Here is a 22,260-nt window from a genome sequence, read left to right on the forward strand (position 1 = left end):
ACAAACAGGCTCTCCACTTGCAAGTGCTTAAAGGGCATACTGTCTCCCGTGTGGTTCTTGCAAAATAAGTTAGAGTGGGAACATGTCTAACATTTTCTAACAGCTATTTTTATTTTTCTTCTTTGTGACAGGGGTTCGCTTTGGCCTGGGATGTGAAGTTCAGAATTTGCTTTAAAGATATCTGGCGCATCTAGCGTTGTGAATGGGTATGTATTGCGAATGTACGACGACCCCCACTTTTTACCCCACTCTTATTTCAATGCAACAAAACCACCGTCTTATATTCGGGCCAATGCTGTAGTTTATCCAAGTGTAAAAGACTAAAAGCAGGTAATTCTTTCACTACTCAGTGCGACCATCAGTCTATCACATCAGCCAGGTTGGTCTGTCAGTTAGAATAGCTGTATTATATGTACTCGGGGCTGGGCCATGGCATAAACAGTCGATGCCATTATTTAATATATAAATAATAAATATATCACTCGGCCACATAAGCAATTGGTTGATTTCAGTGAAGATGATATTTTTTAGAGGAACAATGAACAGTGAAAGTGGAAGGCTTTAATGATAGTTTTAGACAAAAGAGTACACCACCCTTAGGCTTGTTAGACATGTCGGATGTATGCTGGGCGTGTTAAGAGTCTGGACAGGAGAATTCTGGCACCTTGATAGTGTGCAAGAAAGGTGCACGAAATTGACTTAAGCGCAAGTGAGAAAACATGCCATTTAATAATTGCAGAAAACTATTATTTTGTAATAGATTAAGGTCAGGGTTAGTTTGAAGGATGGATGGACGCACGGACGGACGAATGGACGGACGGATGGAAGGATGGACAGACAGAATGGATGATTATGATTCACTAACTGGTTTGGTTTGTAATGTTAGATAATAAGGGAAATGTTGATGATTGTATTACAAAGTAAAAGCAGATGTTCACAAATCTCTTATTTTGATTAAAACCATAATATAATCAGTCTTGAAATTAGCAGTTCTAAATCTCGGGTTGCGAAGTAAAACTAATCAAAATACACAGAAGACCAAAACTGTGAACCAAAGGCAGTTACAGTACCAGTAGTAAAAACTCACAGAGTGCCGTGGCTCACATCCACTACTGCGGGAAATAGAAGCTCGAGGGAAGACGGATGCTACGCTGCACCAGCTAGCTGTCAACTCTTCCCGTCTGGCTAGTAGTACGGCTAACACATTGCATAATTGCTTCTGAGACAGTGATCATCGCCTCAGTCCAACAAGTGCCATTCTCTCTGTGGATGAATGCTGCTATCATTTTGACACTTGGGCAACTGGCTGGTTGGCCCAACATTTCATTTTGGACAAGAATTAATCACCTGATGGCTGATTAGATGTTGAATAGCTTTGCAAAGTATATGGGGCACCTTCAAAATAACAGCAAAACAGAAGGTTATGGACAAAAAAGATTACATAAGCAAATCAATTTCCGAAAGACCTACATGGCTCAATGAGTAAACCTGAGAGTTTTTAGGGGCAACTCAATACTTGTAAATTTGTGCAGCCCCGTCTTATACATAGTATGTGGACATATAGGATGTGGACATTAACCATCCATTCATTTTCTGCACTGCTTGTCCCCATGGGGGTCGCGAGCGTACTGGAGCCTATCCCAGCAGTCATCGGGCAGTAGGCGATCGTAGGGCACACAGAGACTAACAACCAGCTGCACTCGCACTCACACATAGGGGCAATTTGGTTTAGTTTAGTTTATTGTTTAGCACAGATTATTAGAGCAACAACAGTGCAAGGAGGGAGATTTTGATTCTGACCACCACAGGTACACCTTAATGAAAGAATACCAACAATTATACCATATATGTGGCTAATGGACTGACAAAAACCGAATTTACTCCTTATAACAGTGGATCCCAAACTTGTTTTTTTTGCAGCGCCCCTGTTTGGAGTTAAAATTCCAAACTAACTAAGAATGCTTCACACGTGCCGCTAGTCATGCAACAACCTTGATTATACAGTATATGAAAATGCACCGCTGGCAACGAGCATGTATGCATAACATAATAATGGAATGTGTTCACAGTAGTCCTGGGCCCTCATCATAATGCCACGCTCGCCAGTTTGAAAAACCACTGCCTTATAATAATAACAATAATAACATGACATGGTGGAATTTTGACTAAAAACTTGTGAATAAATGAACAAATACAGCATTTACTACAACTTAAAAAAAGTACTCACAGACACCATCAGTCTTCTCAGCAGTGCGTGTCCAAGCCACCTGACGTGTTTCCATAATGACTTGAACAGTGAGCCTCTCTGCTTTTTGCCTGAAGACCGTCATGACCATGCCCATCTCCATTTCCCGTTTGATCATACTCTTCCTGTACTCTGTCATCTCTCCCTGCTGCCCCCAATGCGCCATCTCTTGACCCTTGGAGGAACAGGAAACACTTATTTGATGAAGATCAATGATCATAGCTTTTAAAACTATATTTGACAGTATATTCAAGTATTTGTGTAGCATATTGCTTATTTGTTAAACAGGTGTACAAAATTTAAAGCTTTGTAAACTACAAAACAAGGTCTTATGTCATAAAAAGGTCTGCCCAAAGTAACGTAATTTTCAGACTATAAATCGCTCCGGAGTATAAGTCGCACCAGCCATAAAATGCACAATAAAGTGAAAAAAAAACCATATAAGTCACATCGGAGTATGAGTCGCACTTTTGGGGCAAATTCATTTGTCAAAATCCAACACCAAGAACAGACATGAACCAGCAACAACAGGCTAAACGATACGGTATGCTAATGCGACATATACACAAACGCGGAGCTGAGAACGGGCCTGACGTAACATTCAGAGTTATTCAAATAAGTATTACATAAATAACATGTTTATCATATCAAGATGTACGTCCAAGATGCCGGCGCGTGCACACGCAGCGGCCTCTCTCCGTCTCAACCGATCGGTGTTTTGTTCATTTAATAAGTGTTTGTTAGACAGTTTTATGTGTTTATCTGATCGTACCACTTTGTGCTACAAGTACAGCAGGCAGGTTCTGCTCGACATCGGCGAAAGCGAGTTTTGCGGCGTTCTGAACTTTGATACGTGGACAATAAAGTCAATGGGACTACTCCGGCCTGAATCACCCCCGGACTCGTCTGCTACTCCTTCCCCGGATAAGCAGCGTCGGAAGCGGTGTGCAAGGAGGCAGAAGAGGGGACAGCGCGGAGGCGTCCGGGCCAGGCTAGCAGCAAAACGAACTCGCCCGGCTGTGTCTTCCATTCTTCTGGCGAACGTCCGGTCGCTGGACAACAAAATGGATTACATTCGTCTGCTGAGATCCACAAACCGGGCAGTGAGTAACTGCTGTGTGCTCGTGTTCTTTTGTTTTGTGTACTGCGTCTAGTCACCGTGGGACGGTGGGAAACGTAATTTCGATCTCTTTGTGTGCCTTAACATGTGAAGAAATTGACAATAAAGCGGACTTTGACTTTGATCTGTTTTACTGAAATTTATTTAATCCATCGATCGTCCTTTATGTAAACAATGCCACGTATGCGCTGCGCCGCTGACGTCTGACTCGTTGTAAGTTGCATTTCTAATTATTCCACAGACCCATATAACGATATATAAAGTATATTTCAAATAACAACAATATTATCAAACCATCTGTGTCACTCCTAATCATTAAATCCATCGATCAAATTCCTCATCCTTTATGTCAACAACGCCAGGCGCGCGCCGCACAGATCTAGTATATAACTATATTGTAGCATTGACAAAGTACCAGGAAAGACGTGCATTTGGTAAACGGCTCTTTATTTAACAAAACAAGAGTTCAACGAGCCAACAACTACTGGACTGTAACGATAAAAACACATACAAATTGCTACAGGAAATAAAATATATCAAATAACCATAACATAAATACGTTTTTCAAACCTTGTGTCACTCCAAATCATTAAATAATCTTAGTCATCCCGTGATCGATTCCTTTGTCCTTTATGTAAACAACCGCCATGCGGTGTCGGTGACGTCACTTGCAGTTTAAAGGGCAGTAATCCCTTTCTACATCGCGGTTTCACTACATTGGGGATTTTTTAATTTTGAAAATTTGTGAAAAAAAATCACATATAAGTCGCTCCTGAGTATAAGTCGCCCCCCCCCCCCCCCACACAAACTATGAATAAAATGCGACTTATAGTCCGGAAATACGGTAAAACGACTCACTTTATATATATATTTAAGGGAGTTTAAGATCAGGGGATGGCTGACAATATTGTCATTTGTCATTTTCACATGTCCTGAGTGTTGTTAGTCACCTAAATGTTGAACAGAGACTGTGATGTAACGAAGTCAAATTCCTTGTTTGGCACGCTCAAACATGGCGAATAAATTCTTCTTGAATCTTGAATACACACACACACACACACACACAAACACACACACACACACACACACAGACCAGTGACATGCGGTGGCGTCATCCACACCCCCCCAGTAAAATTTGTCTGACACCTAACCATGTCAAAAAAAGGTTGGGTAACGCTGCTCTAGAGTAGCTTATTCATTATTTAATTTGAACTATTATAATTGAAATCCCATATCATCAGTCTTCATACGTAAAAACACTCAATAATGCACATGGAATCAATAACTTGTTTTCGATGGTGCATACAACTCCGTTTGAAAAGACATGCTCTGAAGTCCCGTTGTCCGAATCAAACCTTTTAACTCCGGAGTTGGTCTTCCTTTACTGATGACCCCCTGCTTCAACCGAAAATCCATAGTTGAAAATTGTTTGGATATGTCATCCTTCATTGTAAAACGAAATGTAAAAACGAAAAAAAATAAATGTAAAACGAAATAAATGAATGACTGCTCCTCAGTTGTTCACTGTAAATTTGAACTGGAGATTACTTATTCTACAGGTGGGCGCATGAAGCATCCCGGAATCATAAGCACCCCCTGCCATAAGGCTGGAGAACCTTATTTTCGTTGCCTCCGTAAGGTCTGTTAGGGTTGAATAGATTAGGTTGATCATATTATGTTGGAATGTAATCAGTAATAATTAACCTAAGCTTGTCCTGTCTTAACAAAGTGCTAAGATCCTTTGCACTGATTGACCAATTGTAGAAGACGCAATCAAAGTTGTTCTGTCTACTCAACATCGTAAAACATCCCCCGCTATGATGTGATCAGAGGCCAGGTGTTTCACCCCCACCTTGGCCACCACACATGTAAATTGTCACCCCCACCCTTCTTCTCTCAATAAATACTGTCTTGCATGAATGCAACGGCAGACTTTGTTCGGACATTGCTGTGTCTACAGCAACGAGCAAATTCTCCACTTGCAGAATTTGTTCGGACATTGCTGTATCTACAATGACGAACAAATTCTCCACGTGCAAGTGTTCAAAAGGGCATACTGTCTCCTGTGGTTCTTGCACAATAAGTTAGAGTCGGAACATCTCTAACATTTTGGTGCCGTGACCCGGATCCAACATACCCACTGCTGATCGACGGAGGACGACGTGCTGCATTGTCGACAAGCCAGCGTCCATTAGGAGGACCTGGTAAAGAAAAGACCTGGCAAGTAAATTCTTCGCTGGGCCAGCATCTAAGGTCTGCCTTCGTCGAACAACAGTGGATTGACGGAATCCGGCAGTGCAACGAACCAGGGGACAAGTAAGTTAAAGCCCTAAAAATTGTGTGATTGTGTTGTTGTGAAAGGGGTTGAAAGAAAAAAAAAAAAAAAGATACGGCTTTGGTTTGTCCGAGCTATGAGATACGGCTTTGGTTTGTCCGAGCTATGAGATACGGCTCTGGTTTGTCCGAGCTATGAGATACGGCTTTGGTTTGTCCTAGCTATGAGATACGGCTTTGGTTTGTCCGAGCTATGAGATACGGCTTTGGTTTGTCCGAGCTATGAGATACGGCTTTGGTTTGTCCGAGCTATGAGATACGGCTCTGGTTTGTCCGAGCTATGAGATACGGCTTTGGTTTGTCCGAGCTATGAGATACGGCTTTGGTTTGTCCGAGCTATGAAGTTTACGGTTTGGTTTATCCGAGCTATGAGATACGGCTTTGGTTTGTCCGAGCTAAGAAACAGCTGGGGTTCTCGCCCCAGGGGAAGGAACAGGCTAAGAAAAAGAAAAAACAGAGCTTTTTCTTAATTGAAGAAGGGCATAGATTCTTTTTTTGGTCTGTTTTTCCGAGCTGTTTGCATGAAAGTTGTGTGATTGAGAGTGTGAATGGTAGTATAAATTAAAAAAAAAACAAAAAAAGGTCAATTCACTACCTTTGGTTCAGATGCTTACTTAAAAAAAAATAAAAATGGTCAATTCACTACCTTTGGTTCAGATGCTTACTTAATTTTTTTTGTAAAGCATGTCCTGTTTGTGTAAAACATAATCCACAAGGAAACATGAGACCTAAGAGAGGCTCATTTCCAAAACCATCTTACCCATTCCAAATCATGCACATGGATTTTATTGGACTCACAGAAAAGAACCTGTGATCAAACTCTTTTGGATTGATGTCAACGCAACTGTTAAAGGACAAACGTTGCCGCAAGTGGCCTACACAGAGAGACCAGCTGAAGTGAACTATACATGTTACATCCAAGGAAACAAGACCCACAAATGCATCAACGACGACTGCTCTCCAGGAGGACACTGGATGGGAGCTTTGGATGTCACTGCTAAGTGTCAGGATGAGAGAGCCATTTCAAGTGGTTGTCCGATGCTGCCCGCCAACTGGACAAGTGTGTGCACCAGTGTGGGTGACAGACCACACCTACAGGATACAACATCATCAGCTGACGACAGCACGCAACTCTTCTGCACGTCGACGCAGGACTGTTGTGACCTTTGACTCTCATGATCCTGTCTGGGGATGGTTCTGGACTTGATGACTGCAACACGACGGTTCCAGCAAGGAAGCAGATCCACCATCGACAGCGTCCCCGCCCCCAATTCAAATAGAGGCAGAATAATCCTCTTCCCCCTTGGTGGCCAGGTAGTCTACCCTGGCCACTGAAGACTGAAGACGACAACCACACGGCAGACACTTCCAGGTTCTCCCCCGACGAAGCAGTGCTGCAGAGGGGGTGAGAATTGTGCTCACCCTCCAACAGTGGGCGTGCCAAGCCCCCGACGGCTGAACAATCATGAGCAATTTTTGTCTTGACTGTTGTTATTGGTAACATTCTGGTCGCCTAAGGCAGAGGGACCGTGTGAGACTTTTCCTGCATTATAACATCTTGCCGCAGGTTTTTCACTCACACACTAAAATTGATCTACGTAGATTGCAATGATGCTGTTTAGCCGTACATGTCTTACAGACACTTAATGATTTGGCCATCGAAAATGCTTCGCAAGTGATGGGTGCAATGATACGCTGTTTCTGTGTTTTTGTTGTTTTGTTTTTTTTCTTGTTTGTTTTTCCTGACAACATCATATGATAAACAGGAGGGATATGTTAGGGTTGAATAGATTAGGTTGATCATATTATGTTGGAATGTAATCAGTAATAATTAACCTAAGCTTGTCCTGTCTTAACAAAGTGCTAAGATCCTTTGCACTGATTGACCAATTGTAGAAGACGCAATCAAAGTTGTTCTGTCTACTCAACATCGTAAAACATCCCCCGCTATGATGTGATCAGAGGCCAGGTGTTTCACCCCCACCTTGGCCACCACACATGTAAATTGTCACCCCCACCCTTCTTCTCTCAATAAATACTGTCTTGCATGAATGCAAAGGCAGACTTTGTTCGGACATTGCTGTGTCTACAGCAACGAGCAAATTCTCCACTTGCAGAATTTGTTCGGACATTGCTGTATCTACAATGACGAACAAATTCTCCACGTGCAAGTGTTCAAAAGGGCATACTGTCTCCTGTGGTTCTTGCACAATAAGTTAGAGTCGGAACATCTCTAACAAGGTCCCTTTTCAAAGCCGTTTTGTTCATCTCAAGAAACACTACATTACAGACAGGTGACAAAAAGCAATATGTACATATTACATACATCAGCTTAACTACGGAAATGTGTTTGAACACTTAAACAGCGACATAGAGACAGATAGCAGTTCAGTCTAAATGCATAGCCTGTCAGCGTAGGCAGTCGTGTGATTATGCAATCCTCAGAGGAGGCAAAGCAGGAAGTTGGCCCCTCTGAGTGAATCGTCTTCGGTTTTAAAATAACTATAAAAATTCAGCGATTTGGGTTAAAAAATGATACAAAACTACTGAAATTCAAAGGAAAATGACTTTATAATACAAATAATTGAATTTGGTTTTTTTTCCCCTTTTCATGGTGGCAGGGTTGCTCGGATCAGCAATTTCAGTTATATATATACATATATATATCATATAGCAGACAAACACAGTAATATTTGAGAAAAAATACCTTCAAACAGAATCCAGACCAGGGCCGGTTCTAGGAATGCACGCAAGAGGGGGCAGTCAGAAATGTGAAGGGGGCATGTTCTTTGTTTTTGTTTGTTTCTTTCTTTCTTTGTTTGTTTGTTTGTTTGTTTGTTTTACACATTTTTAACACTGTTAGTGTTTTCTTCACGGCAGTTTTTAGCTGTGTGTCCAGATCTCAACCTGGAGAAGTGGATTGCACTCTGTCAAACTAATTTAAAACTAATTTATAAAAACTGAAAAATTTATATATTTTTTATTTATTAGCTAATAACTCAAAATAGTTAGGGAACTAATTTGTACAACACAACAGTTACAGAAGCGACCATATAACAACTTTTGTTCCTTCTTTTTTTCGTGTATTTTTTGTTAGCAACTTAATAACTAAAATCTCCTTTCTCATTATTTTTTCTCCCCACTCCACTCTACAACAAAATAGTTAGGGAACTAATCTGTATAATATCACAGTTACAGAGCAGAACATATAACATATAACTTTTTTCATCTTTTTTTCATGTATTTTTTATCAGCAACTTAATAACTAAAATATCCTCCTTTCTCGCTATCTTTTCTCCCCACTCCACTCTACAACACCAGTCTCCTGTTTCCTTGTGCAAAAACTCTCACAAATTCATCCATATCCAAGTTCCTCGTTATGTACTTCTCATGGGCTAAGATGACCAAATTTATCTTTCACTTGTGTAACATGGTGCGACGATAAGGGGTTAGGACCCGTGACAATGTGGAGAAGGAACGCTCACACGATGCTGAAGACACCAATTACAAGGGCTGTTACATACAATTTATGCAACTCAGGAAAAGCTTCCTTGTACTCCTGTAGGTATTTACAGACAGTGGATAGGTCTGTTTCATTTGGACATTTCTTGAGCAACATCTGTTTAGCCACAAGAATTTCGTTTTTTTAGATCATCTGCCACAGTGCCAGCCAGCGCAGACAGAGGATGCAACATGGTTGAATCGAGAAATGTGCTGGATTTGGGTGCAAGACTAGATATGGCTCTCATCAGCTCAACGTTCTTCTGAGAAAATATATTCTCCATTTCTGAAATGGCCCTGTCAAGGATGTTGAGCAGAGATCTTTTCAGAGACTGAGAGGGGGAAATGGTTGGATCATCCGAGTCTGAATGGCCCACAGTTGAGAGCACAACACTTTGACCAAGACATTTCCTCATTGTCCTCCTTCTTTTTGGAGGCGGTGCATCATCCCCAGCAACTGCCTGAGATGACTCTCCCCAATCCTCATCTTCACGGAGGCTTTTTAAGGACTTCAGTGCTGCACCAACAATCTCAGAAGCACTGCACATACCCACAGACTGAGAATGTAGAATTGCATTTGCTGGTTTCAAGACACCAAGCACCAGCACTAGAAACTTTCCAGTCTCAAAGAAGTGATGCCTATTAATTTGACACAGCAGGACCGATGCCTCGGTGCACAGGTCAACAGCAGCACTATCATCCGCTGTCATCTTAGATCAGATACTGACAATATGGTCTTGATTGTCAACAATGCACCTTGTCACCTCATGGTGGCTTGTCCATAGGATTTCAAGCAGCCTTTTAAGATCAGGTGCATTATATTTCTCAGACACATAGTGGTGCTGAAAAAACTTGAACAATGAACTAGAGAGGTAAAAAAAATCTCTTTGCACATGGTTCACTCTGGATGGCATGCACAACCACTGAGTGCAGTTGATGGTTGTAGCGGTGGATGTATGGGATATACCTAGCAAGCTTATTTTGCAGCAGAGCTTGTACACCACCTCTTATCCCACTCATCACAGAAGCTCCATCATAACACTGGCTAAGTATGTTGTTGGCACTGCTGCCAGCATCAGAAAGGTGTGTCAGTATTTCAGACGTGATGTACTTTGCATCAAGTTGATGCAAGTCAAGCAACCCAATAAGATGCTCCTCTGGCATGGAATTGCTGACAAAGCTAATCATCACAGACAAATTTTCCATATTGCAGTTGTCCCCGGTCCCATCACTTTTGAGGCAAAACCCTGCAGAATCAACATTTTCATATTTTCTCGTGACCTCTGCAAGCACCATGTCTGCCAGTGTTTGGATCATTTCATTTTGGACATCCTTAGATGTGTATTTTGCATTCTTTGGGATACCCTTAGCAATGCTTGCTAGCTTCTCATCCTTCTCTAATGTATACTCCATGAGTTTCAGAAAAAGCCCTGAAGTAACACCATCACCGCCTGCATCATGTCTCAAAGTTTCTGGAGCCCCAACTCATTCACACAGAGAAACTTAAAAGCACTGCCCATAGTCTTGACATAATTATGATTTTTTTCAAGTTGGGTTTTACCAACCAGCAGAGAGTCAACAGTACCCCCTGTAGCCTCTCTGCTTTTGTGCTGAGTCCAGGTGGTAGAAGAGTGCACATGATTGTGGCTGGACACATGCCTCTGTAGCCCCTGGTCTCGTTCGAGTGCTGCTTCCAAATGTTAAAACCAGTAAGGGTAAAAACAACATCTCTCTCATTAGCAGAGCTACCATATTTCCGACAGGGGAAACAGAAGCATGCGTCCCGCACAACAGAGTACTCCAGCCATGGTCGTGAGCGGTACCAGGCAGGATTAAATGACCTGAATGTCGCACCAAATTCACGCTTTGGGTAGCTACCCTGTATTGGCTGGGATGGTGCATTGACATTTAAGTCACAAGGTAGCTGAGCAAGGGGCATTAAGGCAGCAGATGTTGAGGGAGGAGGAACAGGAGAAGCAGTGCTTGCTGATGGTACAGGTGTATTTATGTTAGCTACTGCCTCTGATGCATTAGTACTAGCTGCAGTATCACTGCTACTGCTTTCAGTACACGCAAGAGGAGCAACACTTGTTTTAAATGCTCTGAAAAAAGGTTGCATCTCCCAGCATTAACTTTCTCTTTGTGAGCAGCTGAAAGGTGGAGTGCAAAGTGAAATTTTGAGAAAAACATCTTCTTTATTTCTTTATTTAATTCTTTTTTTAAAATTATTTCCCTGAGCAGTTTTAAACAAAACTGTTCAGAGGGGCGGGGCTTCACGTAGGGATCCGGCAGACACCACTCATTTGTCCTCAGTCTGTTAGACAGGGCAGGACATTTGTTTGAGGGTGCGTTGCCCCCTCTTGTCCCTGCGTAGAGCCGGCCCTGATCCAGACTCCTGTTGGAAGCTATATGAAGTGTTTAGAGGCTGTTATGTCTGCAAATGGAGGATCTACTACATATTGATGTCATTTTTCTGTTGGGGTGCCCAAATGTATGCACCTGCCTACTTTTATTTAGGTAATGATTGAAGACTTTATGTAAATTCTATAAACTTCATTTCACTTCTCAAATATCACTGTTTTTGTCTGCTATATGATACATTTAACTGAAATATGACTGTATGTATGTGTATGCGTGCGTATATATAGAGTGATGCCTTGTTTTTCACAGGAGATTCATTCCAGAACCACCCGCGTAAAACGAAGATCTGCGAAGTAGAAACGATATATCTATTATATAGAAATTTAAACACCATTCATTGTATTGAAATTTCCAACACACATGTATGGAAGTCGTTCTAGTAAGTGTAGTGCCTTACCCCACATTATGTTCACTAATGGTCCCGTTGTGCTTTTGCTCATTTTAACTATCTATCTTGTAAGATCATTCAATGGTAAGTTTTATTTTTGATCAAATACAGAATGAATATCATTGGCTAGAATAGAAGTTTTGATATAATTAGGTCCAAATTGTATATCTTCTTAAAATACTGGGAACTAAAGTGGGCCAGTCTGGGCCATGAAACTTCAGGGCTGAAAATTCAACTCACTCCAGTCTGGCCCTGCCCAAAACAATATACCATATCTGACACAGTACCAACACTGTTATGTGAGAGGAAGCATGGTGCCACAGGACATCCTGAATGCCCCAAAAATTCTGATCACATGGCTGTGGTGTATGATATTAATTTTTTCTTCAATAATTGATTAATCAGTCATATTTTTTCACATTGTTTTAAATTATAATTAATTTTAAAAAAACAGAAAACAAAAATTTAAATGGCTTTGTTTTTCAAGAATATGACTGCTTCAAATACAAGGCAGAAAATGCACAAACAAAATTATGATTTAGTTACTGCTTGTCCGTAACATGTCAGAAAATAGGGAGAGATGGGGCTCATTATTTTCCCCCAGTCAAAGAAGATGTTTGCAAATGTCCTAAACAGATTTAACACAAAGATAATCACCAGTCAGGTTTACATAGGGCCTTGTATGTATTCCAATGAGAATGAAACCAAGTTACCAAATTGTATGAAAATACCAATTACGGAGCAAACCATAATGGGATTTCATTAGGGTTCAAAGGCACTAGTGGAGCTAGAGGGTTGGTCGAAGTGGCCTTTGGCATGAAACATTATATGAGCACAGATATTCTAACAATAACGGCGTGTGCACCTATTCATACTATTTAGTCTGATAGCATGGTATTCATATTTGTGTAAAGGCGAGGCTTATTGTCGACAAAACAAAGCCGCTTTACATAACTAGCATCGCTGACGCAGGAAAAGCAAATGATAACTTAATTATACATTACTTTGTTCAACCAATGACGTTACAGGGAGAGACTGCGCTACGTCAAGCCTAACCCTAACCCAAAACCCTTCGAAATGAAATTAAATCCGAATTAATTCCTTTTCTCTACATGTAGTGTCTGCATTTATAGCATTGCCGAGTTGAACCAAGTGCAAATTACCACCGCATCCGCTCTTCGAATGGATCTCCATGTGAATCACTTTGCTCTAAACTTAATAAATTGTCTCTCCAGTGAAAAAACACTTCCTCTTGCTGATTGCACATTTATTCCGACGCTCGCAAAAACAGGCATTTCGAAATGTATTCTTACCTTGCACGTTGAACGGGTCCTTAATTTAGACGCCACAAATAACTACTTTTTATTATTTAATCATGCCTTCAACAATGCAAAACGAACCCCTGGGCGGTAGAGCGTTGACAACAGAATTCACAAAGCTGTTAGTTCCTCTATCTGACTGTACAAGGAAGTGATGTCAACTTGCAATACTATATGCGTAAGCCAGGACATCTATGCAAAATAACACACAAGAGGCTTTGGAGTGTGCAGGATTTTTCTCCAGATGATTCGCATGAGAAGTGTTTGGCACAGCTTTTATGCCGGATGCCCTTCCTGACGCAACCCTCTGCATTTACCCGTGCTTGAGACCATCACAGGGGAGACACTGACATGTCTCAGTGCAATCAAAATTTAGCGTCAATCCAATAAATTGTGCACCAGAAGTAATGTGTATGTTACAAATAAGAGCGCCACCAGGAAGTGCATTATTAGCTGCCTTTTAGTTTTCTGACAAAACAGGGTTTGATAAATATGCTTTGCTACTGATGAGTTCACAGCCTGCGCTACGAATACAGAGCGTCATCCTTACGGACTGCAGTTCACACTAATTGTGGCGCATGAGCTCTTTGTGCCCGGAAATCTGCACCTGTGAAATCACAAGATCATGCAGAACCATTTATGTTCTCTATTTAAGAAATGCACTGTACTTTTCACATTCATTTAAATAAGCACACTTTTATTGGTAGGCAAATAATTACTCGCCAAAAACTATACTTCGCCCATTCGAAATTCGTTTTCCCAATTGTGTTTCTCATGTTTGTGTTTGTGTATGGTTTTCCAATACAGTGGATTGCTGGGAAGGAGCTGGAGCACCGATCATCTATCATGGTTGGACCAGGACGACCAAAATCAAGTTTGAAGATGTGGTCAAAGCCATTAATCAGCATGCATTTGTGACCTCAGAGTAAGTTCCATTTCATGCATCATACTGGTGATCTGTTCTCTCTTATTTTGTTTGTCCTTTTTGGCGTGTCCGACGTTGATATTGTCAACATATTTGTTTATGTACCTAATTGGCCCAAATATAAGACGACCCCCTCTTTTTCAAGATTCAAGTTTGAAAAAAGACTTTTTGAACACCAAATATAATTTTCATACAGAAAATAATAACAGTGCATCTCAAACAAATGATTATAATAATATATTCGAGAGAAAAACAATGTTATTTTGCCTCATTCAAATCATACAAATACTGTCCATCACATCTTAATATCTGAACATTTAAATATGTAAACTAAAATGCAATTACATTTGTAAATGAATAGCTTCTGTTTTTTTAAATGTAAATAAACCAATGTACTGTGATAAAACAATATTGCAATAACTGCATAAACCATCAAAATGAAGTCTAACTGTAACTGTAGTCTTGAAACAAATCTGAATAAGGAAAAACATTGCAATAGAATAATGCAAACTGGTTTAAACTTGAGAGCAGCTGAGATCTGTTATGTCAGAACATTACTTCTCACAAACATCCTCTGCCTTGCTGTACTCGGTGTCACTGTCCTCACATTTTCTGTTATCTCTTCTCTTATTTTCTTCGACGGAAGAGGATTAGGGCCAGTGAAGAAAACAAAAACGAGGGGTGACAGGATTCTGACTTTTTTTCTCAGAATTCTGACTTTAAAGTCAGGATTCCGACTTTAAAGTCAGAATTCTGAGAATAAAGTCAGAATTCCGACTTTTAAGTCAGAATTCTGAGAATAAAGTCAGAATTCTGAGTTTAAAGTCAGAAATTGGGAATTCTGACTTTAAAGTCAGAATTCTGAGTTTAAAGTCAGAATTCCGACTTTAAAGTCAGAATTCTGAGAATAAAGTCAGAATTCTGCGTTTAAAGTCAGAATTCTGACTTTAAAGTCAGAATTCTGACTTCTGAGAAAAAAAGTCAGAATCCTGTCACTCCTCGTTTTTTTTCTTCACTGGCCCTATTCCTCTTCCGTATTCTTTTTTATTCTTTCTTATTTTTCTTCTTTGTGCTACCGCTTTTCTTACTTTTCTTCTTCATGACAGGGGTTCACTTTGGCCTGGAGAGTTAAGTTCAGCATTCGCTTTAAAGATATCTGGCGCGATCTAGCGTTGTGAATGGGTATAATGTCTACACCCCAAATGTAAGACGACCCCCACTCTTTCAGTCCTATTTCAATGCAAAAAATACCGTCTTATATTCGGGCCAATATGGTATTCATTCTCAGAATTGATGATTTGGTCGGTCAATCGTGTTTCCAAACAGGAAAATCCTAATATCAGTCCCCATGAGTGCAATAAGATCTCAAGTTGATCAGGCCTGTTCGCTCATTGCATCCTAAGGGCTTAAAAGGGCTTATTGGTCCCTCCTAAAGGAACATAAGAGTTTGATGTGTGGTGCAAGGACCTGCAAGAATGGAATGTTCCAGAACAAACGAGATAACACAGAGGCAGCAAGGAGGACAAGATAACCCAGAAGCAGCAAGGAGGACAAGATAACCCAGAAGCAGCAAGGAGGACAAGATAACCCAGGGGCAGCTGGTGGATAACAACAACACAACAACTGTAAGGAAAACTACAACCAGGAGGAGCCAGGAAGTGATTCTGCAGGAGAAGAAAGACCAATGAGAGCAAGCTAAAGTTAACTGCAGTATACACATAGCCAATAGAATAATGCCAGAATGCCTTTGTTGCTGTGCCATTTGCATATTGTGTAGTATAACTCATTGCTGGGCAACTCGGATAGAGAGTACATCTGCTGGTGGCAACAGAGGCGTACAGAGCTGTATTGAGAGGGACCCGAGACCCAGGTGCTTGTATTAGATCTGTGTGTTAGGAATAAATCCACTCGTGTGTGAAAATGCCGGCTTCCTGATACCTTTCTATTGCAGAACGAGCGCGCATATTGTTGGATGAGTGGCAGTTGGGTAAGGTCACTAATTGGAGTCAGATTACTAACTTGAGTTTATGTTAAATTATAAATAAATTCCAACAATTTATGGTGACCCCGACGTGATGCAAAAGAGGTAAAAGAAGTCCGGGACTTTGATAAAACCCACAAGAGTCTAGGACTCGGGTCTGGGACCCACATCCACACCAGGTGACGACCTGATAAAGGAGCCACATGTCCGACCGTCTTTCCTCTTGGGCCCACAGTGAAACAAGGTAATCAGATTCCTTTTCAAATTCTGCACATTGGCAACGCTAAATTATAAGAGGAAGGAGGAGCGGAACGGCGTAAAAGTGTAATAGTGTGGACGTTAGTAGGGTATAAAATCTGGGATTTACCTACTGGCGACAGCGTAATAAACTTAAGAAGGAAGTGAAGGAAGTGGAGAAAGATAGACGAGGCATTCACCAATTGGCAACTATTGCTACTGCGCTGGCAGCGATAAAAGAGGAAAAGAGTGAGGATGAAGTAAAGAAAGAGGATGAAGTGATTGAAAAGGTGGAAGAAAGGACGGAATGTTTTAGAGGCATTTATCCACAGTTGCCGAGCTCGGGACAGTATGTGTTTGAGACGCCATCGTATCCGACGGCGCCAGTGATGGCCCCCGTAGTCACTTTGGGGGGGCAGAATGGTTTTAGATGTGGAAGATGACGGTTCACGGATGACGCCAGCGACCATACAGTTTATTGAACAGGCTGTGAATAATGAGAGGTGTGTGTGCGCTGAGAGGAATGAATGGAGTGAGATTGAAAGAATGTATGCAATGTGGTAGCGCAAATTGTGAGTGGCATTGACAGAAAGAAAGTGGCAAAGGAGCGTGTGAGACACCGAAAAGTCTTCGCGAAATTGGAAGCTGACAAATTGTTTCAGGGTTTTTCAACAACTTGGGACATGGAACGTCTCTCACGGCAATTGCAGCAAAAAGAGGGTCAGGTGCTGAAAAGAAAGCTCTCCTTAGAAGACGAGCAGAAAGGGGCCGGCTGGCGTGAGCGCAAGGTGCTCGAGAAGCACATTAGGGAGAGAGAGGAAGAGCGACGCTCTTTGCATAATATGGCAACAGCTGCAACAGCTTTGTTTGCCACTCAGAAGAAACTGCCCGTAGAAAGTGTTGTTAATGTGAGAAAAGCAGAGGAGGCAAGGTGTGGCTGAACACATTTTTGGCTCTGATGAGTGGGCAGACCTGTACACTTGGTGACATTCGTCAGATGTTGGCAGGAGCATGCTCCCTAGTGCAATTACAGGCAATTGAGGAAGCAGCAGGCACAGCGAGACTGGCGAGGGAGGTGCCCTTGCCACAAGTAGCAGTGCCCCTGTTTGAAAACATTAAAATGACTTTCCCACAACCCACCGATCTGGCCCCCACTATGTTTCCTTGTGATGTGAAAATTGTCACCTGCCCAACATTATGTAACGTGTGGAGAGTTGAATTGAAACCACAGGTCGTCATCCGACTCTCACGCACGAGGCAGAGGTGCTCTTCCGGACGGCGCTGGTGGATGGACTTCCGCCAGATGTGAAGAAGCAGCTAATGTCACACCCTGACATTCCGGTTTGTGCCGAGGAACAATTTAAACGTCATCTTTTGCATCACTGCAGAATGATCACAGAGTCACAAGCTAAAGTTGATAACGAGACAGACGCATTATCCAAACAGTTGTTGAAATTACAGTTGGCAAAAATGCATGGTGAAGCTAAACAGTCTAAATCACAGAAAAGGGAAATGCAAATGTCACAGGCTCCTCAGGTGGTGGGGCGCGGAAGGGGCCAGTTCCGGGGCGGATACAGAGGCCGGGGAGGGAATGCACCTGCTTACCCGAGGAGGGCAACATACAAACCCCATTCGCCCAACACATGCTTCATCTGCGGCGAAACCGATCACTGGGCAAGAGAATGCCCGCAGTATCGACCGCGCGGAGCCGCCCGCCCAGCCGGAGGCCCGCCACATCAACCCGAGGCGCCCATGCAACAAGCAGGAACAGCTACGTCTGGGCTGCCCGGGGAGCCAGAGAAGCAGTGGCCCGGCGGAGCCAATGCTTCATGCGACAGTGGAGGGAAATCCTGTGCAGATGCTGGTGGACGCAGGAGCAACTTATTCATCCATAAACACTGCCCTTCCTGTATCCTCACTGTCAAAGAAAACAACAACTTTAGTCGGCTTCTCGGGAAAACCACGAACTCTGCCTTTTACCAAACCACTTGAAACTGTGATCACCCGGACGGGGTGTAGACTGTGGCACAAATACATCCATTCCACAGACACTCTGATCAATTTGATGGGGAGGACTTGTTGTCAGCCGTTGAAGCCAGAATTCTGTGTGGGCCAGAGGGAGTGATTATTCAATTTCCAGATGGCGTCAGCATCCAGTGCTCACAACAAATACAACAACATGGTCAGTGGCTGATGGCGCCCCTACCGACAGAAGCAGAAACTGCAACCATCTACTGGGCCAGGCTGGAGCCAGAGACCCCTGCTGGTGGTGGTGTGTTCTCGACCTACCTACTGTGGAAACCTTGGATCTGCTCACTGGCGCCATACCACCCACCTGTTGATCCTTTACATTGCACTCTATATTATGACCGAAAAAGTGATGATGTATATCGGGATTTGTTTGAAGAAATTGAAGGGCAACTGTGGGATTTAACTTCATCACGTATTTTGATTGGTAAAGAGGTAGTTGCAGCGGCAACTGAACTGACATACGAACAAATGCAGAGGTTCAAAACGACAGAGAAAGGGGTGCCACACATTTCGCTGGCTATTGCCCCAGGACACGAGGCCAGACAATTAGGCTCAATGGTCAAGCAGTTGTTGCAACAGACCGATTGGCGGAAAACTCACATTCCTAATTTGTACTAGTTTGAGTCTCAGAATGCATACCAAATTAAACAACCCATGGCAGACAGGATTGCTGGAGATGATGTTGGTGTCCCACGGTCCAGTAATCTGGACGGGGAACACCCAGACTCCTGTTTGCGTCCTACGTTGAAGCCTAAGCCCGGCCTGTTTCAGCCGACCCTGTGGCCGGGAGCAGAGGTGATCATTGATTTCACCGACATGTAAACAAGAGTGAATGGGAAACGCTTTTTGCTTGTGTTGGTTGACGCTTACTCAGGCTGGCCTGAGGCATATCCGTGCTCGAAAGAAGATTCTGCTGCTGTGATCAAGGCTTTGATCACCCATTGCATCCCCACACATGGTTTTCCGGCCCTGATCCGCTCTGACAATGGTACACACTTTAACAACAAAGCCTTGGCCAAGGTGGAATCAATTTTGGGTTTGAAGCATCGATTTGGCTATGTCTACCATCCTCAGAGCCAGGGCAAAGTTGAACGAATGAACCGGACGTTGAAGGAAAAACTGGCCAAAATTATTGCTCAAATGAAAATGAATTGGCTCCAAGCGATTCCGCTTGCCTTGTTGTCTGTGCGGCAGTCTGTTAACAGGCACACTGGATTTGCACCGTTTGAATTGATGACAGGTCGTCTAATGCCGGGACCAGCAACGACGCTCGTCCCTCCGGAGGATGTTACGGTACCAAATTGTCTCATACAGCATACTGGTCCTATTTGTCTGCTTTGGTGTCCAGTGTTTCTGCACGGAGTGGAGAGAAATCCGCTGCGGCTGTGGCGGAGGAAGGCGTGTCGGTGGAGAAAAAGCTCACACCGGACGTACGAGTCATCTCCAGAAAGTGGACGGACCCCCGGTGGAAGGGCCCCTTTCGTGTCTTGGCCAGGACGTCTCACGCAGCCCAGCTCGACTTCAAAGAGACAAACCAAACGTTACAGGACAATTTGGAAAAGTACCAGAGAAGGGTGTGGAGGAAGCAAATTGAACAGGTAAGGGAAGTATTGGATTTAGCACCACCAGGAAGAAAAGGGACATGCAAGAACGGTTGAATGCAGGAGACCCCACGTACATAGATGCAATTGGAGTTCCGAGAGGGGTCCCTGATGAATACAAATTGGTGGATCAAGTGGCGGCAGGATGGGAGAGTATTTTCCTGTTCATTACAGTAAACAAAAATGTGGACCGGATTAATTATGTCCACTACAATGTCCAACGATTGGCGAACTTCACCACCTCGGCACTCCAGGCAGTGCATGAGCAATTAGCAGCCACGTCTCTGATGGCATTCCAAAATAGAATGGGTTTAGGTATGGTGTTAGCTGAAAGAGGAGTGTGTGGTATTTTTGGGGATCAGTGCTGTACTCTGATTCCCAACAATACGTCTCCTGACTGTCGCCTTACTAAGGCATTGGAGGGTCTGCGCACGCTAAGTAACAAAATGAAGGAGCACTCAGGTGTGGACACCAGTTGGTACTCTGACTGTTTAAACGTCTTTGGCAAATACAGAAGCTTGATTGCATCAGTACTGATTTCTATCGCTGTGTTTGTCGCTATTATGGTGTTATGCGGATGTTGCTGTATTCCATGTATCAGATCATTAACTGTTAAGACAATTGAACGCACGTTGGGGCCACTCCCTCCGGGTGGCCAGTACATGATGATCCCTCAGAAGGACCCCCAGGAGGCGGAGACAGCTGTGGCCCTCCGGGAGTTCGGGATGTGAGTATGTGAAGGTGGCCTCAGGGACCTGAGGCCATGAGGAGGGAATGAAATTTTCTACTGATTTTCTAGTAGAATGAAATTTTTTACTGATTTTTAATTTTCTACTAATTTTTAATTGTTTACTGATTTTTAGCTTATGGCTATTGATTTTTAGCTCGTGTTTAACAATAAAACAAGGTATTCGAGTGATGACCTCAGTCGTCTGAGGTCATGAGAGGGAATAAAGGAACATAAGAGTTTGATGTGTGGTGCAATGATGTGCAAGAATGGAATGTTCCAGAACAAACGAGATAACACAGAGGCAGCAAGGAGGACAAGATAACCCAGGGGCAGCTGGTGGATAACAACAACACAACAACTGTAAGGAAAACTACAACCAGGAGGAGCCAGCAAGTGATTCTGCAGGAATTTTCCATTCGGGCTCCAGAGCTCTGGAATGCCCTGCCAATGGATATTAGAACTGCTACCTCAGTAGAAACATTTAAGACACGTTTAAAGACGTATTTCTATGATGTGGCCTTTAACCTCTCCCCGACCCCACTCCCCCACCCCTCCCCGGCTGGGGAGGTGGTTAGGTGACACCCATGCTGACGATGGCTATCTAGATTCTCGTGGACCAATTCACCATGAGGGAACTGCAGTGGAATACCCTCCTGGAGGACACTGCCAGGACAATCGAAGGCACCTCCGACAGCTCTTGGCTTTGGCCTGGGCATCCACTTTTTGGTTTCCATATGATGTATTTTATGTGCCCTCTTTGCATCCATTGCAGCCTGGTGATCCTGAAAGGGGGATCCTTCCATCTGTGGTCCCTTCTCAAGGTTTCTCATTTTTCCCCTTGTAGGGGTTTTTTGAGTTTTTCCTTGCCCTTTTGGGAGCCTAAGATCAGGGGATGCTTTGAGAATTATTGTCAATTGATTGTCTATGTGAAGCCCTTTGAGACTGCTTGTGATTTAGGGCTATACAAATAAACTTGACTTGACTTGAGAGGAAAGACCAATGAGAGCAAGCTAAAATTAACTGCAGTATACACATAGCCAATAGAATAATGCCAGAATGCCTTTGTTGCTGTGCCATTTGCATATTGTGTAGTATAACTCATTGCTGGGCAACTCGGATAGAGAGTACGTCTGCTGGTGGCAACAGAGGCGTACAGAGCTGTATTGAGAGGGACCCGAGACCCAGGTGCTTGTATTAGATCTGTGTGTTAGGAATAAATCCACTCGTGTGTGAAAATGCCGGCTTCCTGATACCTTTCTATTGCAGAACGAGCACGCATATTGTTGGATGAGTGGCAGTTGGATAAGGTCACAAATTGGAGTCAGATTACTAACTTGAGTTTATGTTAAATTAGAAATAAATTCCAACACTCCCAATCAAGTTTAATTCCTCGGGCCCTTTCACATTCACTCCAATTACATTAATAA

At 42.9% G+C, this 22,260-nt stretch overlaps 3 protein-coding genes across 19 annotated transcripts in view; 2 read left to right on the plus strand and 1 right to left on the minus strand.

The window, feature by feature from the left end:
* The window catches only part of plcg2 (phospholipase C, gamma 2), a 125,544-nt gene extending 111,811 nt beyond the window's left edge, over positions 1-13,733 (minus strand). For 2 of the 8 annotated variants that reach the window (XM_085913784.1, XM_085913777.1), the window contains exons 1-2: positions 13,323-13,727; positions 2,228-2,420 (exon numbers count right to left, since the gene is read on the minus strand). In XM_085913784.1, the coding sequence (XP_085769910.1) occupies positions 2,228-2,411 (184 nt within the window). In that variant the 5' untranslated portion in view covers positions 2,412-2,420; positions 13,323-13,727. The other 6 variants (XM_085913783.1, XM_085913779.1, XM_085913778.1 and 3 more) reach the window with 6 other exon arrangements.
* LOC147056179 (uncharacterized) overlaps positions 1-22,260 on the plus strand; it is a 232,473-nt gene that overhangs the window by 148,531 nt on the left and 61,682 nt on the right. The window lies entirely within an intron of this gene.
* On the plus strand, positions 13,901-22,170 carry LOC147056184 (uncharacterized). 10 transcript variants are annotated; one of them, XR_015066465.1, is made up of 5 exons: positions 14,130-14,253; positions 15,580-16,123; positions 16,205-16,240; positions 16,338-20,100; positions 20,763-22,168. XR_015066465.1 is itself a non-coding variant. In XM_085914859.1 (5 exons), exons 3-5 carry the CDS (start codon positions 16,438-16,440, stop codon positions 20,832-20,834), a joined length of 363 nt encoding a protein of 120 aa, XP_085770985.1. In that variant the 5' UTR covers positions 14,134-14,253; positions 15,580-16,240; positions 16,338-16,437; the 3' UTR covers positions 20,835-22,144. The 10 variants fall into 10 exon arrangements, 3 of the variants coding, with proteins under 3 accessions (XP_085770983.1, XP_085770985.1, XP_085770984.1); XM_085914859.1 differs by having other exon boundaries at positions 14,134-14,253; positions 15,580-16,240; positions 16,338-16,478; positions 19,851-20,100; positions 20,763-22,144; XM_085914857.1 differs by lacking the exons at positions 15,580-16,123; positions 16,205-16,240 and adding an exon at positions 13,901-14,031 and having other exon boundaries at positions 14,136-14,253; positions 19,851-20,100; positions 20,763-22,148.

This window comes from Syngnathus leptorhynchus, chromosome 6 (genome assembly GCF_054491065.1).
Source record: "Syngnathus leptorhynchus isolate UIUO chromosome 6, UIUO_Slep, whole genome shotgun sequence".
Lineage (NCBI taxonomy): Eukaryota > Metazoa > Chordata > Actinopteri > Syngnathiformes > Syngnathidae > Syngnathus > Syngnathus leptorhynchus.